At 43.6% G+C, this 15,650-nt stretch overlaps 1 protein-coding gene across 4 annotated transcripts in view; it reads left to right on the top strand.

Annotated features, from left to right (window-relative positions):
• Positions 1-15,650, top strand: part of Slc38a1 (solute carrier family 38 member 1) — a 61,577-nt gene that overhangs the window by 19,161 nt on the left and 26,766 nt on the right. For all 4 annotated transcript variants that reach the window (XM_051189746.1, XM_051189744.1, XM_051189745.1 and 1 more), the window contains 2 exons: positions 9,530-9,605; positions 9,916-10,031. In XM_051189746.1, coding sequence (XP_051045703.1) covers positions 9,530-9,605; positions 9,916-10,031 — 192 coding nt within the window. The remainder of the gene's footprint in view (positions 1-9,529; positions 9,606-9,915; positions 10,032-15,650) is intronic.

Below are 15,650 nucleotides of genomic sequence, written 5' to 3'. Positions count from 1 at the left end.
ACAGCGTGGACCTAGCGAATCGTAAATGAAGAGACGGGAGGATGAAGAAGAGATGGGGAGAGACAGCATAGCTTTGGGTTTAGACCCATGTAGAATCCTGGTGCTGTCACAGACTTTCTGTGATTTTTCTCTGGGAGGCTTACCTATCACCCTGAGGCGGGCTATTGAGCAGTGAGAATCAGCATAGCTGTATATTCAGTAGATTGAGATCACTGGCTGTTTAGGTTCAGATTCTAGTTTAGCGGCTCAGGAATTAGCAGTGTAACTTCAATCAGGTTATTTAATGTCTCTAAAATAGTACCGAGCCCAGTTATGAAAATGGATGGGCGCATCCATGTAAAGCCCTTGGCCCGGTGTCTGGCTTGGCAGCTCTAAGCCTCTTAGTATGAGAAGTGTCTGCATCTGTAAAACTGTAGCCCTGTCTTCCTGGCCAGGACTTAGTGCTTCTCCACACAGAGCAATGATTTGCTTTTGGTTTTAATGATTGCTGTTATGGCTGTTCTCAGTTTGGTTAAATATTTGTAGGTTACCCTAAATCAGTTGTTCTCAACCTTTTAACCTGTGACCCTTTAATATGGTTCCTCATGTAGTGGTAACCCCACCCCAACCATAAATTTATTTCATTCTATTTCATAACTGCAGTTTTGCTACTGTCATGAGTCATACTGTACATATCTGATGTGTATGATATCTACTATTTTGATCTCTGTGAAAGGGTCTTTTGCCCTCTAAAGGGGTCTGCCCCTATCACCTGCCAGAATGCACTCAGGCAGTACCCTCCCCTTTTTAATAAAACTTCTTACTTAAGCCCTGTCTGCCTGGCATGTTTGTCCTTCGGCCTTGGTCACCCTCACCTGCCATGGAATCTGCTAAGGCCCCCCTCACACTTTATTATAACATTGATGCACGTGACCCAGCAAGTTTACCTGGCATTTCCTCCTGCCCGTGGCAGTCTGAGATATGCCCGGACCCTGTAACCTTTAACCTGGCCACTTTTCCAACTAAGGATCTCTGGATTCTTCTGTCCACCACTGCCAAATCTAGTAAGCTCATCCCTTTCTCTCTACCTCTGCCGATGTTCCCATGAGTTAGGACTCATATCGAGACTGTGGTATCTCACCTTTTTGGCCCAGTGAAAATAAAACAAAAAAACCTTATTACTGGGTGACTACTCTTCTCTCGGTCTCCAGGAGCCCTGGCCCCTGATTTGTGCTCGACTGATCGCAAAATCAGCCTGTGCCTCTCAGCCAGTCCTCTGGGATGCTAGAGATTATAGGCTTTGGATCTTCTCTGCCTCACTCATGGAAACTGGGGCCCCATATCAAACCACGTGCCTGCTTCTTGGCACCCTACATTCTACTGGTGACCCATAGTTGGCAGTGCAGCCTCTGCTCTTTTTCGCTTGTCTGTTTCCCTCCTGTTCCTGGCATGCTAAAACTCTCTGCCTCCTCCCACCCTAGCCAAGCCTTTCTCAGGGCAGGATCCTCCCTCGGCCTGGGAACACTCAGTTTTGCTCCACATCTTGTGCTCCTGTTCAAAATGTCTCTTTCTCCTGTTTGTCCGATCTCTGCTGAGCTATTCAGCCTGGGATGGAGGGTTTCTCTTTTCCACCCAGCCGCCCTTCTACAGTGTTTCTTCTCTGTGCAGATGCCAGCGGCTCACAGAGGGCTGGCCTGAGACAGCGTCTGCTCAGGATGCTCTGAGAGTTCTTTATTTTTCATCTTTTCCCCACAAATGAGCTTTTCGGGTTTTGTACCCTATCACCATCCATACTGACTGGTGCATTCGTTTCTCAGACCTACAATGGTCTTTTTGAATGTCTTGTTCCTTGGACTCTGGTGTCCAGTGAGTTTCACATATCTTTTTGCCTCACTCTTGGGAAACAAGCCACAAAATGGTATCTCAAGACTTTATGGGACTTTTCTAACTTCTGCCAGTGGATGGGGAACCTGTTTATGACAGCCGCCATCTGGACTGAAAATGACCGTGTGGCCTAGCTGTAGGTCCACCCACCCATGGGTTACTCCCTTCCATCAGTCTAGCCAGTTTCTGCCAACAAACCCTGGTGCTATAATTCATGCACTTTTTGCCTTTTGCCTTTTATTTCTTTGTCTCTAATTTCTTCTCTCACTGGCTGTTTTGTATGGTTGTTCTGGTAATGGTGTTCCTTTCCAGGGCCCGGTAGGGCACATATTTCATACAAAAAACATCTCAGCCAGCTAATTAATTCAGCTAATTTTTTTTTATCCTTCTCAAGAACTCTGATGCTGTTTGATGGCTGTTGGTTTCAGTATAACTTCTTACCATTTCCTTTGTTTAAAGAGATGTTTTAAGGTATCAAGTTTATGTAAGAACATAAAAGCTTAAGATGTAAGGATCTAAAATTGTTTTAAGGTATAAAAAAAACTAAGGTATACATATGCAAGTTATCAGATTTCTTTCTCATTATGCTATTGTTCATAGTCATAACATTAATCAGTAAAGTCTTAATAAGCTACTAATCTAACTCAGACAGAGTACAAAACACCAAACTATACCACTATATGATAACTGCAAGCTCAAAATTAAGGTACTTTTCATTGTGCTAAAGATACCTGTCAGTTTTAAAAGAGTTAATGCCTTCAACCAAATCATTTCTGACATGAGTATATGGCCATTTCTACAATGCAGATTTCAGTACATATCAGAAACAATGGAAATGATAATATGTCTAAAACGTACGTTCCCAAACTCAAAGGATTCTTGTAAGTTCCAGGGAGCCGAATTGGACCCACCCAAACAGGTTAGATTCATTCCAGATATCCAGATAAATATCATTCAACCTTCCCTGGTCCTGGGACCCCCTTCCCTTATCCTGGGACCCCTTTGGGAACCCTCCCTCATCATATGATCCTTATTCCCTCAAGTACCAGAGCCTAAGAAGTTTTTTTCCCCTAAACTTAACCTTGTCCGCTGCGCTGCCAACATCTTGCCAGATCTAAGAGGCACCAAAGAATTCCACACAGGCTCAACTGCAGTGAAACAACCAACTACCCCAGGACGTGGCAGCACCCCAGCTTTCTCAGGTCTCCCAAAGACAGTTGATGCTCCCACCCCAGATCAGCAGGAAGTAGTCTTGAGAACTCCACACCCTTATTCCCTAACCTGCCACACTTATCTCCTCACCTTTTTAATAACAAATAAAGATGGGAATATAAGGAGTCAGGCATTGTGCTGGCCTGCCCCTATCACCTGCCAGAATGCACTCAGGCAGTAGCCTGGGCAGCCCAGGGTTCCATGATTGTGTAGTCTGCAAAGGACCCCTTCTCTTTCTGCTCTCTTCTCTCCCCCACTCTCTTTCCCGCTGTTCCCCTGGGGCAGACAGGACTTTTCCTGGCTCCCTCTTCTCTTCTGTCCTCTCTCTGTGTCTCTTTACCTCTCTTCTCTTTCCTTCCCCCTCCCTCCCTTTTTAATAAAACTTTTCGCCTAAGCTCTGTCTGCCTGGCGTGTTTGTCCCTCCGCCTCGGTCACACTTGCCTGCCATGGAAACTGCCAAGGTCCCCCGCCTGCTTTATCATAACAGTCATGACCCATGGGTTGAGAGACTGTCTTAAATATATTCAGAAAGTCAAATATATCTTCCCCATCAATGTGCTGTTTTCTTTACTCCTGTGTGTAGTTATTTATTATGAACCAGGAATACGGTTTGATTAAAATGTATTTTTTAAAAAACTTGAGGTGATTGTTATCATACCCACAATCAACTTGAGAGAACCTATGAAAAGTTATCCGTAACAAGAGGGTCTTTGTCCTGGCTGGTCCCACCGCCCCTCAGCCTTAAGTGCACACACGGACGGTATATTTTAAAACTCTTGGCTGGTGGCTAGGGCTTTTTATTGGTTAACTCTGTCTTAACTATTAACCCATAACTACTAATCTATGTATGTCTATGTGGTCTTGGCTTACCAGCGGATGCGGGACCTGTTACTCCTTTGGCAGTTTACATGGCAGCGACTCCGTGTGCTGCCTACATTTCCCAGAATTCTTCTCATTTCCTAGCCCCACCTATACTTCCTGCCTGGCCAATCAGGCAATCAGTATTTTATTCATCAACCAATAAGAGAAACATATATACAGAAGGACATTGCCTATCAGTTATCCTAGCTTTTTTTGTTTGTTTGTAATAGTTTCTATACCAGGGCGGAAAACATGTCAGAAAATTTTTCCTTTGCTTCTTCTGCTAATCTGTAACAGTTCAGTTTTCTTTCTCTTGTGGTCAGTAGAGTTTGTAACAAAATTAAGGTTTAGTCTACCCTCAGTCTTCCCCTTGTTGATACCCCGCAATACTTCTTGGTATACAAACATACATATGTGTATATGTACATATACATACATACATACATACATACATACATCAGATAAAAGACTCGTGGCCAGAAAAAGATAAAGATTTACAGTAAAGACAGATTCAGATTAAGAAAAACCTCTAAAGGTTTATGGTGTGTTTTAAATATATATATAGATACACACACATACACACATATATGTGTATATATGTATGTATATGTGTGTGTATCTATATATATATGTATGTATGTATGTATGGGGGGGGGAGGACATATATCCCAGGCTAGCTGGAACTCATTGCTGCCACCTGATTGCTAGTGTTAGAAGCACATGCCACCACATTGACCCAATCCCTTTTTACTTGTCTCTTCCTCCCTTCTCTTTCTCTGTAGCATATCTGCACATCAGGGGAAGGACTGGGAACCAGCATTGAGGTTCTCTTCTTCATCTCTTGTGTTGTAAATCCTCAAACCCAGGACCATAATCTAATGAGAACCCAGCTAGTTGAGATGCTGGTCTAAGAATTATCTCCCTGTTGCACAACACATCCTTAGCTAGTCTGTTCATTTACTCTTAATGTCAAAAATTAGCTTTATATTGTCTCTTCTCACATTGTATCTGAATATAACAGCTAAGTCTTTTTTTTTTTTTTTAACCACTAAATCATCAGTTTTAGGGCTTTGTTTCATTTTGTTTTATTCTCAGAGCAGTGGAGTACTTGATGCTCTATCAAATTCTGCTTTATGGGTACAGACTGAGCCAGAGTAAACTCTTTTTATAATAAGTTTGCATTTTAAAATCACTTGTCACAGGTACCTTCTCCCACAGTACTTTTTAAGTCAATAAAATGAAGTTTTATGTCAATTTCAGTGCCAGAGGTCAGTGATTTTAAATAGTCAGTTGCGTTTTTAAAAGGGTGAGATAAAACTTGTGGGGAAAGCTGTGTGACCTACTTGTTTGAATGGAATTTTCCATTACAAAAAAAAAAAAAAAAAAGAGAGAGAGAGAGATTGGTTTTTCTCTCTTTAGGTTTACAGGAATACAAAGTAAAGATTTAAGAACTGAAGAGAAGAAAAAGCAATAAAGAGAATAAAGAGACTTTATCTTTAAATACCTCATTCTAAAGCAGTGGTTCTCAACCTTCCAAACACTGCAACCCTTTAATTCAGCTCCTCATAAAATTATCTTTGTTGCTACTTTATAACTATTTTTGCACCTCTTATGAATCATAAATATCTGATGTTTGACACCCCTGAAAGGGTCTTTTGGTACCCCAAAGACACTGACACACAGGTTGAAAATAAATTTTCTAGAGTCTGCAAAGCCAAGCCTAGCAACCTGAGTTCTAATTCTGGTAGAAAGAGAACCTACTCTCAAAAGTTGTCTTTTGATCTTCACATGCGTTTGCACACAGATGAATGCACATGCATGTGGTCACACACACACCTACACTAAATAAATAAATATAATTAAATACTTCCATCTTACATAGCTAAATTTTCCTGCAGCCTAAGGTAGTTCCTAATTACTAATAGAAGATGCTTCCTTAGTTAGTAGAGGGTTCTTCTGAGTTCCTGTGTGGGAAGGTGCACACTTTGGGAGGTAAGTGACACTGGGCATCTCCTGGTGCCCTAGATGAGTCCAGGGCATTGTGTACACTACAAGTGGTGCAGTAAATAGGTCAGAAAGGTTAGTTCACACAGGAACATCAGGAAACTTGTGATAGTTTGAGGGGTCTGAATTGGCTGGAGGGAACTTTGGCGAGGGGATACTCAGGGTCGGGAGAGCAGGTTCCTTCTGTCGCCTTGTATTTTCTTGTCTCCATCATAACCATAGCTGCACTCGAAAGGATCCACTAAAGTGCTCAGTGGAGAAGCCACCTGTGGTGTTTGAGTGAGAATGGCCCCCATAGGCTCATCTGCTTGAATGGCTGGTCCCCAGTTTGCGGAACTGTTCTGGAAGGAGTAGGAGGTGTGCCTAGTTGGAGGAGCCCACACCACCTGGCCAGCTCTCTTTTTTTCATGTCTGTGGATCAGGAACTACTGCTCCAGTGCCATGCCTGCCTGCCTGCTGCCATGATACCCACCACAATGGCCATGGATGCTAAGCCTTTGGAACCTTGAGCCCCCAATGCTTTCTTTTATAAGGTGCCTTAGTCATGATGTTTTATCACAGCAATAGGAAAGAGATATTTGAGCAATCTACTGTTATGCTGCAGGGAGGTGAGAGAGACAGAATTGTTTTAAAGTATTCTGATGGCCATGATTTGTGAGTCAGTTTCACTCTTCTTGTTCTGCGTAAGGCCTCCGAATTCATCCTCTCTACTTGCACAAGCATTTGAGCCTGCTGAATCCCCCTTGTGCCCCCATGCCTCCTGTCAGGCCACTCACTCCCACACCCCTCCCTTCTTTGTCCAGCAGTCCTCTGCCTCCAGCTGCAGGGACTGCTGCCAGCCCTGGAATTGAGGTCTGTTCTAACATCAGACTTATTGGTGTGCTTGGGCTTTTCCTCTGTTTAAAAAAAAAAAAAAACAGTGGAAATTCTCTTTGGGAAACAAGCATCCTCCATAAGATTGCTCTACCAGGATACCTCAGATCCGTGTTTCTTATTAAATTTAGCCTGGTTGAGTCTATTGAGTAGCTTAAGCAGGAGTCTTTATTTGGACAAGCCCAACACCCATCTGCCATTGGGCTGGCTTTCCCTGCCTCTCTGCAACCAGGTCTGCAAGCCTCCCTTCAGTAGAAAGATTTGAAATGCTGGGGACAAAAGCAGGGCCACACGAAGTGATAGGGATGATGCTATGCCAGTTATCTCAAAATTCCTGTTCTCCCTGCTGAGAATAAATAATTCTGACTCTGGCTTCTGCTTCTGAGTTTGTCCTGCCTAACTCTACCCAACCCTGCTTTTGACTTCTTAGGATTCCTAATATTCATTCTGTACACCCCCACACTCCTATGCAGGTGTTAGCTGGGTGGTCTTTTCTCAGTTGGAACATGATCACTTATGTTTTAGGAGACCAGTGTTTTCTTTCTTCCTTAAGCAAAACAGGGTCTGTGGACTGCAGTTCCCACCAAGCAAGGGTCCAAGAGTAAATTTGTCATATGTGCATCCGTAGCAGCCTTTGGCTTATTCTAATAAAACAATGTGAACACTTTGAGAAGTGATAGCAGTCAGAATCAGGTCCCTCGGTTAAAGATGAAAATAGCAGATAAGTAAGATCGATGCTACTGATACCTACAGTTCATTTAAAAGAACATTTATTGTGAAATGTAGCATTATTTAAAAAAATATAAAGTTCTAAGCACCATCTAAAGATGTTTCTTTGAATTAGATTCAGGTGGTTTTAGATTTACTAATGAAAAATTTACTGTGATTCATTCTGACGATGACTAGATGATTGAATTTCTTTAGAAGGGTTGTCTTAGATAGTGTTGTTATTGCTGTGATGAAACAGCATGACCAAAAAGCAAGTTGAGAAGGAAAGGGTTTATTTGGCTTACACTTCCTCATCACTGTTCATCAAAGGAAGTCAGGACAGGAACAGGAGGAACCTGGAGGCAGAAGCTGATACAGACGAGTGCTGCTTACTGGCTTGCTCCCCTTGGCTTGCTGAGCCTGCTTGCTTATAGAATCCAGGATCACCAGCCCAGGAGTGGCACCACCCACAATGGATTGGGCCTCCCCCATCCATCCCCAAGTAAGAGAATGCCCTACAGGCCTGCCTACAGCTCAAATACTATGGAGGTGTTTTCTGAATTGAGGTTGTCTCCTCAGCTCTCAACAGCTCAGAGCTGGCTGTTGGATCTACTTCCCTTCCATTCTCCCACAGCCACTGTGATAGTATTACTCCCATTTTACAGATGACTTTAGCTTGTGTCAAGGTGACCTAAAACTAATCACCACAAGGGCCAAAACTCATTCTTAAAATGTTTTAAGACTATACACAAGAGGGGCCATGAGATGGCTCAGTGGGTAAAGGCATTTTTGTGCAAGCATGGTAGCCTGAATTTAATCCCTGGAACCCGTGTAAAGATGGAAGGAGGGAACTGACTCCACAGTATTGTCTTCTGACCTCCACATGCACACATGTGCCATGGCACACAGGATACGCCTATGCATGTCTGCACCCACAAACAAGAAAAGGATAAAAGCATCCGTCTGTCAGTGCAGGTTTTTCTTTGACTGAGGTTCTCCGTTAATGTTGACTTTTTACAGATGACAAGCTTAAAGTTCAGAAAGTAACCATGAATGCGTTATGTTAGTCTCTTGTGTGGCTGTGTCTGGGTCTCCTGCTGCGGTTTCTTCCCCTGTCTGGATCTCACCCATTCCAATGCAAGCCCTGCCCCTAGGAGAGGACCACTGGCCTTTGTTGCACCTGCTCAGAGCTCGCTGTTGGATCTACTTCCCTTCCATTCTCCCACAGCCACTGTGATAGTATTACTCCCATTTTACAGATGACAACCCTAAGGCTCAGGCCCTTGGACCTAGCCTAAGTCTGAATTCAAATTCTGAGTCCCTCACACTTCCTTAAACCCCAGCTTTGACTCTTCACTGTGGTCCACTTGCTCTACCATAACTTCCTGGTCTCGATCCTGATAACCTAGAGGTCTTTCCCAGTCCCCCTGACTCAGCTTTTGATGGTGAAACAGCTGCTGTCTTTTTGGAGAGGGAGAGGGAGAGAGAGGGAGAGGGGGATTTGTGTTTAGAAAGGATACCAGGAGAAATCTTGCCTCCAGTATTCTTTCTAATACTGGCGGCATAGCAGTCTTGGCTTTATCTAATTTTCTGCTTAGTGAAAAATCTATGCGAAAACTAAATATGTATTTTGTGTGGTGTTTTAGTTTACTTTGAAAATGATTCAAAATGTACAACAGCTCTTTTAGAGCTTACAACAGCCTTATCTCATTCAAGTTAAGCTACTATTACCTTTTTAGATAGTAGAGTGAGAGATAGAAAAAAGAACGAGGCGAAGGGCCTGCCCTGAGAGTGCTTAGAGTTTATTTGATAAAGCAAGAATGTAGCTACTGTGTGAATATCACATGTGCACACACACACACAGTGGGGAGGTGCTGAATAAGACAGTTACAGGCATCCAGCTGACAGCTTGCTGTGTGCAGGGTGTTTTGGGAAAGAAATCATGTGGCATTGCTGCTAAACCCTTAGTCATTAGCAGAAAGGTAAAGGTGTGTTATGTGTCTTTCAGCAAATTCATCTCCGACCGTGAAAGCAGAAGAAGTCTCACCAACAGCCATTTGGAGAAAAGGAAATGTGATGAATATGTAAGTGTCACCGGTGTGCACACTGACTCTGTCTAGCCATGTGACTGGGGACAGCGGTTCTGTGTGTGTAGTATAAAAGTCAGATGCATTTTGGAGACAGCACTTTAATTCACATAACTCATCGCTGAAAATGTGACTGTGTTGCTGGCTGCGTTTTCTCATGCAGCCCATTCAAAAAGTTAGACTGCAAAAAAAAGTTTTCCAGTTTCATTTCTGTCTGGGTTCTTAGTAGCATTTGAAGGCTTTGGCTTGAAGAACTAACTGCCTTTCAACCATGTGCCTAGTGAGCATGTCTGTTTCTACCATTCAGATTCCAGGAACGACCTCCCTGAGCATGTCTGTCTTTAACCTGAGCAACGCCATTATGGGCAGTGGGATTTTGGGACTCGCCTTTGCCCTGGCCAACACTGGAATCCTCCTTTTCCTGTGAGTATTGACATGACCATGTGTTCTGTTTTACATGTTTTATGTGTGCTTCCTGTCAGATTCCAAAGAAACCCAGGATGAGTGGCTAACTCTGGTGTCTATTAGCTTACCAAAGATCATTCTTGGCCTCTAGGCTCACTCAGTACCTCCCAGCACTTCTCACCCAACTCCCTACCCTAAACCTCCCCCACCCAGGGGGCTTCCCTTCCCTTCCCCCAGCTCCTTATCCCTATATACACCTGTCATTTCAGCCATGGATTCTTTCCTCTCCTCCCTAGGTCTCTGTCTAGGTTTCACTCTTGGTCTATTTCCCTCCCCCCCCCCCCCCCCCCGCACACACACTCCTCGTGGCCTGGTTCAGTCTGGATTCTTCCATGTGCCTCTGGCCCTACTCTCCTTCATATCTATAATAAAAACCTCCTCAGCCATACCCAGGAGCGAGCATGTTTCCATTTTGACATAGAAAAAAAGAATTTTATTTATCTGCTTCTTTATTAATTTGGCTAAGGAACCAGTACATACCTTCAGGTCTACACTTGGTGCCTCCAATAAAGAAGAAATTCTTCCTTAATCAGACCGAAACATTCAAACTTAGCTTTAACTTTTTTCATATTTGTTATTTCTGGACTCTTGTCACTGTAAATCTCAGCCACATGGCCACATCATTAAAACATATTTAACCCAGACTTTCATCATTCTGGTATTTGGGCTGCTTTGAGGCATGGACTGGGCTGGAAGGTAATTGTGTTGTGGTAACTGTCCCACAAGTACCAAAGAATTGTTTGTTTTGGAGACAAGCAGTTGGTGTGTACCTTGCCTCAGAGTCACTGACAACAGGCAATTTTCTGTTTGCCTAAGTTTGTCTCAAACTGTTAGGTGGGGCTTGGCAAATATTTTCAGTTGGAATTTGATTGAAATGGGCTACATGGAAAATTGTCCTATGTCCTGACTGTTGACACTCACGCTCAGGTGTCTGGGATGTCACACCCTCCTGTTGGCCAGCACCGTGCTCCTCTGGTCCTTTCAATGGAACCTTTGTTTTTTGTTCAAAGCAGTGACCAAACTGGCCAGATAATGTATACACAGAGAGACACACAGACAAACAGACAATTCATGTATGCATGTGCTATATATGGCAAGCCAGGTACCAAGTTTAAGAATAAAGTGGTGATATTGGAAATATACTTTTGTGGTGAATTTATTTTTCCTGCTTGACACTCTGAACCTCTGAAGATGCCACAGACACACTTAGGTAGTTACAGTTGATTTTTGTTGTACATCAGAAGAGCATCTGTGTGTCATACCCCACCCCACCCCACCCCATCTCTTCTTCTGTACACCAGTGCTGTCTTAAGCAGCTAACTGGACCCCTCTGAGTTTGGGTTCCCTTTCCAGGAAAATAAAGTTTTGTTAGGAGTGTCTCGGAGAGCTACCAGTCTCTAAATCCCCATGACTCTGTGACTTTTCAGACATTCCAGTGCTAGCCATCTGTTTATTTGGAAATGTGTATTTTTATCAATTTCCTTTGCTTCTTCTTTTTCAATTATTACTATTATTAGTATGGGGGCTTGTGCATGAGTGTGGAGATCAGAGGACAACCCTATGAAGTTGGTTCTCCACCTTTACGGCGTGTATGTGTGCCTGACTCAAGCCGTCAGGTTTTTGTGAAGCAAATGCCTGTACTCAACTAGCTGTCTTATGCCTCAGCATTTTTTTGTTTGTTTTAAATGTACTGTAACATATATCAAGTTATGTGTGGACGAGGTGTTAAGCATCACCTCCCTGCCGACACAACCACTCCTGTAGCTCTGACTCTGCACCGGGTGGGTCTTCATGGAATCTCTGTGTCAACCATGGGGAAAGGTACTTTTGCCGGTTCCCTGTTCCTGTTTCACAGATGATGGAACTGATGCTTAGAGACTCTTGGGCTTGGGGTCTTAGTCTCTCTCTCTCTCTCCTGGGAGTTATCTTCCCTGCCAAATCTCTGGAGTCCTGTATCCATCCATCGCCTGCTTCCTCACCCTCAGTACTGAGACACATGCCCGTATGAATGATACTTCTGATGTACCTGTCTTTGATTAGCAGTTTTGGCAGCCATAGCCCTCAACAGTTTGCCTTCAGGATTTTGAGGAAGTTGCTGTCTGGCCTTCCTGTGGCGAGGTCTCATGTGCTTCTCACCCGAGATCTTTTCTGCACATTCTGTTTTTACTGGGAATGTACTGCATGTCTTTTTCCCCTCTGTCCTGCAGTTCCTTGATGTGAAACTTCTTTAGTCATATCAGGCCCTGGGTCATCTTTTTCATTTCATTTTGTTTTGTTTTCTTAGTTTTATTTTTTGGGGCAAGGTCTCTCTCCATAGCCGCAGATGTCCTGGAACTCATTATGGAGGCCAAGCTGCCCTCAGACTCACAGAGATCTTGCTTCTGCTTCCCTAGCGCTGGTCTTAAAGGTGCTCACCACCACATCTGGTCATCTTCTTCATTTTGAAATTCAGTGCATGGCCTTCCGTTTGGGAGCATTTCCTTCCATCATTGTGTATTGGTGATCTTTGTTTTGTCTACCTTCTGGACCTTTCCCCCTCCCCACCTTTACTGACTTCACTCTACTTCCTAGGCTGTCAATTTTCCTCTAACTCTTGGTTATTTTACATCTGTTAGTCTTTCTTTTGGAGAAGCTTATTTAAACTGTTCGCATCCATGTCACTTGGCTCTGTGTCATGGTTTCAGCATGTTCTCTGAGGACTCCTAACAGTGGCTCCTCTCTAGTATGGAAAGTTTCAAACATGGAGTGGAATAAAAAGATTTTCATGTCCCCTTCCTTCTACAACTACACTTGTTTGACCAACTCCACCCCTAGATTCCCTTGAAAAGCCAGCCACATCACCCCACTTCATTCACAGACATGTCCATGCATTGCTCTAAATTGTTAGCACCCCAGTGTCGTAGCTAAAACCTACAGGCAAATGGTTCTTTAATAGCAAATACCCAGCTGATATTAAAATTGCTCTGATTTGTGGTTTTTATTTTATTGCAGTGGTGTCTTACTATGTAGACACCTGGCTACTCATAGAACTCAGAGCTCTGCCTGCTTCTGCCTCTCCAGTGCTGGGATTACAGGTACACATCACCACAAACAAACAAACAATTGGGATATTCAAATAAGGTCCATAGACTGCAGTTGACTGATATGCCTTAAGTCCCTTCGAATCTATGATGGTTCCCCATTCTCTCTTTTATTGGGTAAACTGGGAATTTTGTCTACTGATTCCAAGCCATTGGCATTTGCTGATGGAGCCCCATGCTCCCCATTAACTTTTGTTTGTTGGATGCAGCCTTCCATGTCACATTTTCCTTAGTGTGAGGTGGTGCTCCCACTTTGTCTCTGGTCTAGAATGGGAAGACAAGGCTGAGTTGAGCCCGGCACAGATGCACAGGGCTTGTAGGTAGTAGCTTCCCTTGAGCTACTTGCAGAAGTTCTTCACTCCAGGGACCAACAATGTAGGTTCTGTAGGATTCTCCTCTTTGGCTGTTCAGATTATCCTATCTGCACAGCATGGCCATGGCTGCCATCTTTGTGGGGACCAAAGGAATAGGGAGAATGTCCCAGCATGTATGTGTTCCTGAATGTCCAGTTTGAGTTACAACTCATGCCTATTCTATACCTTGAAACTGTGTTTGTTTATTTTAAAGAAAGGTCTCACTGTATAACCCAGGCTGGCCTCCAACTTGCAGTCCTCCTGCCTCCAGCTGCTTAAATGCTAGGATTATAGATGTGTACCACTATGCCTAGCTAGACCTATACCATATGTTGACCAACGTCTTCAGATTTTTGCCAAAACAGTCTTTATGGTTTATAATTGTGGTCTGGGGGCATCTAGCAGCTTCTTCAAGGAAATTAAACATACTCAGCACATTTTAGCCCACCCTCCCATTGCTGATGGCTTCTAGGAAAGCTTCCAGTACCTTTGGGTGTTTCTGGAATGATCTAGATTGGTCTTGACCCTTCTATCGGTTCAGTTTCCAGCTCTGTCCAATCTTTCTCCAATGATGTTTTCTTGTGTGTCACTGACTTAGCAGTTTAATAGAAAATGTACAAATAAAGTAAGACAAAATCCCCTCCATGGCTTTTCACAGGGGAGCTGGAATAAATCCTTGAATCCAATCTTCTATTCCTAGGAAAATCAATGACTTTTAATTATACTGGTTTAGGGATAATTGATCTCGTGTGTTGTTTTTAATCTCTGGAAGAAGCTAAGGATTGGGTAAATCAGTGCTTAGTGTTTAACAGGGGAGTGGTGGCGGTGGAGGAGTGTTTCCCCAGGATGAAGCTGTTAGGAGTCATTCTATTTGATACACACGAAGAGCTTGCACAGCCTATCAAACCTCAGGGTGGAAATCTCTCAAAGGCAGTCGTAGACACTCAAAAGTTTCTCCCAGAGCATGGAATGGAACTTCATGGCTTCAGGACAAGGAAGCACTGCTTTGTTTTAAAACCGGCTGCCCCTGCCGCTCACAGCCAGTGAGCATTGGCAGGCTTAGGTATCAGCTGCTCCAGGGCCCTGGTCCAGGCTCCCTGGCCAGCAGGGAAGGGGGGGGGGGTCCAAGGCTGCCCAGGCTTTAGAGCCACAGCTGGGAAGGCTCCTCCCTGTCGCTTCGTGTAGAGCTCTTCACTGGGTCTCCTGGAGACTTCTTGGTGTAACTTCTTTTTCTTGGGTGCGTTTCAGGTTCAGTTTCTGGCCTAGTATAACGGCTGCCATTGCCATGTACCACATCTAATTCAATTAAATCGACGGGTTCTGGCCTGTTAGAAGAATACAGTTAAGGCTTGGATTTTGCTGGATTTTAGGTCCTTAACATTACATTCAGGGAACAGGAAGTGTGCTGGTAAGGAATCACAAAGTACAGCTCAGAGAAAGGGTTCCTTTTCTGTGGAAAACAAAATAGGCTAAAGTTACCATAGAATGCAGTTTGCACAGGAGTAGAGCTCCAATGAAGGAGTAACTGCAGAAGACACACTATTATTTCTTCTTTATCCCTAGTCTTTTTACATGCATTCCCCTGGCTCCGTCTTAGCAAAACGAAGGGTTAGAAAGCACTTTTGAGGGCAGACGAGGCAGCTTGCTGCCAAGTCTCAGTGAGGGTCTGAGCTTGGTCCCCCCAGGACCCCTGTGGTATAAGAAGAGAACCAACTTCTGCAAGTTGTCATCTGATCTCCACTTGTGCACTGTGGGATGTGCCCCTAGAATAAACTAAGTTGGTAAGTGCAGTAATAATAATAATAAGCTGAGCTGAGCAGTACTGGTGGCACCTGCTTGTATGTAACCCAGTATTTGGAGGCACTGAGTTAGGAGGATCACAAGTTGGAGGCCAGCCTGGGTTACACAGCAAGACATCTCAACAAATAGCCCCTAAAAACCAAAAGTACAATCTCAATCAGTACTGATATGGAAGAATGGTGTTTATTTATATTTTTTACATTTCCTAAATATTTTTGTTAAAGGCATACATTTTATAGGATTGAATCTCTTTAGAATATATTATTCTCCGTAGTACTAAATAAATGAAATATTCTGTTGAGTGACAGGATCTGGTGAAGCAATAAACTTTATCCTTTAACATA

The sequence above is a fragment of the Phodopus roborovskii genome, unplaced genomic scaffold (genome assembly GCF_943737965.1).
Source record: "Phodopus roborovskii unplaced genomic scaffold, PHOROB, whole genome shotgun sequence".
NCBI lineage: Eukaryota > Metazoa > Chordata > Mammalia > Rodentia > Cricetidae > Phodopus > Phodopus roborovskii.
The sequence above is the reverse complement of the archived record's forward strand: the minus strand, read 5'-3'. Positions and strand labels throughout refer to the sequence as shown.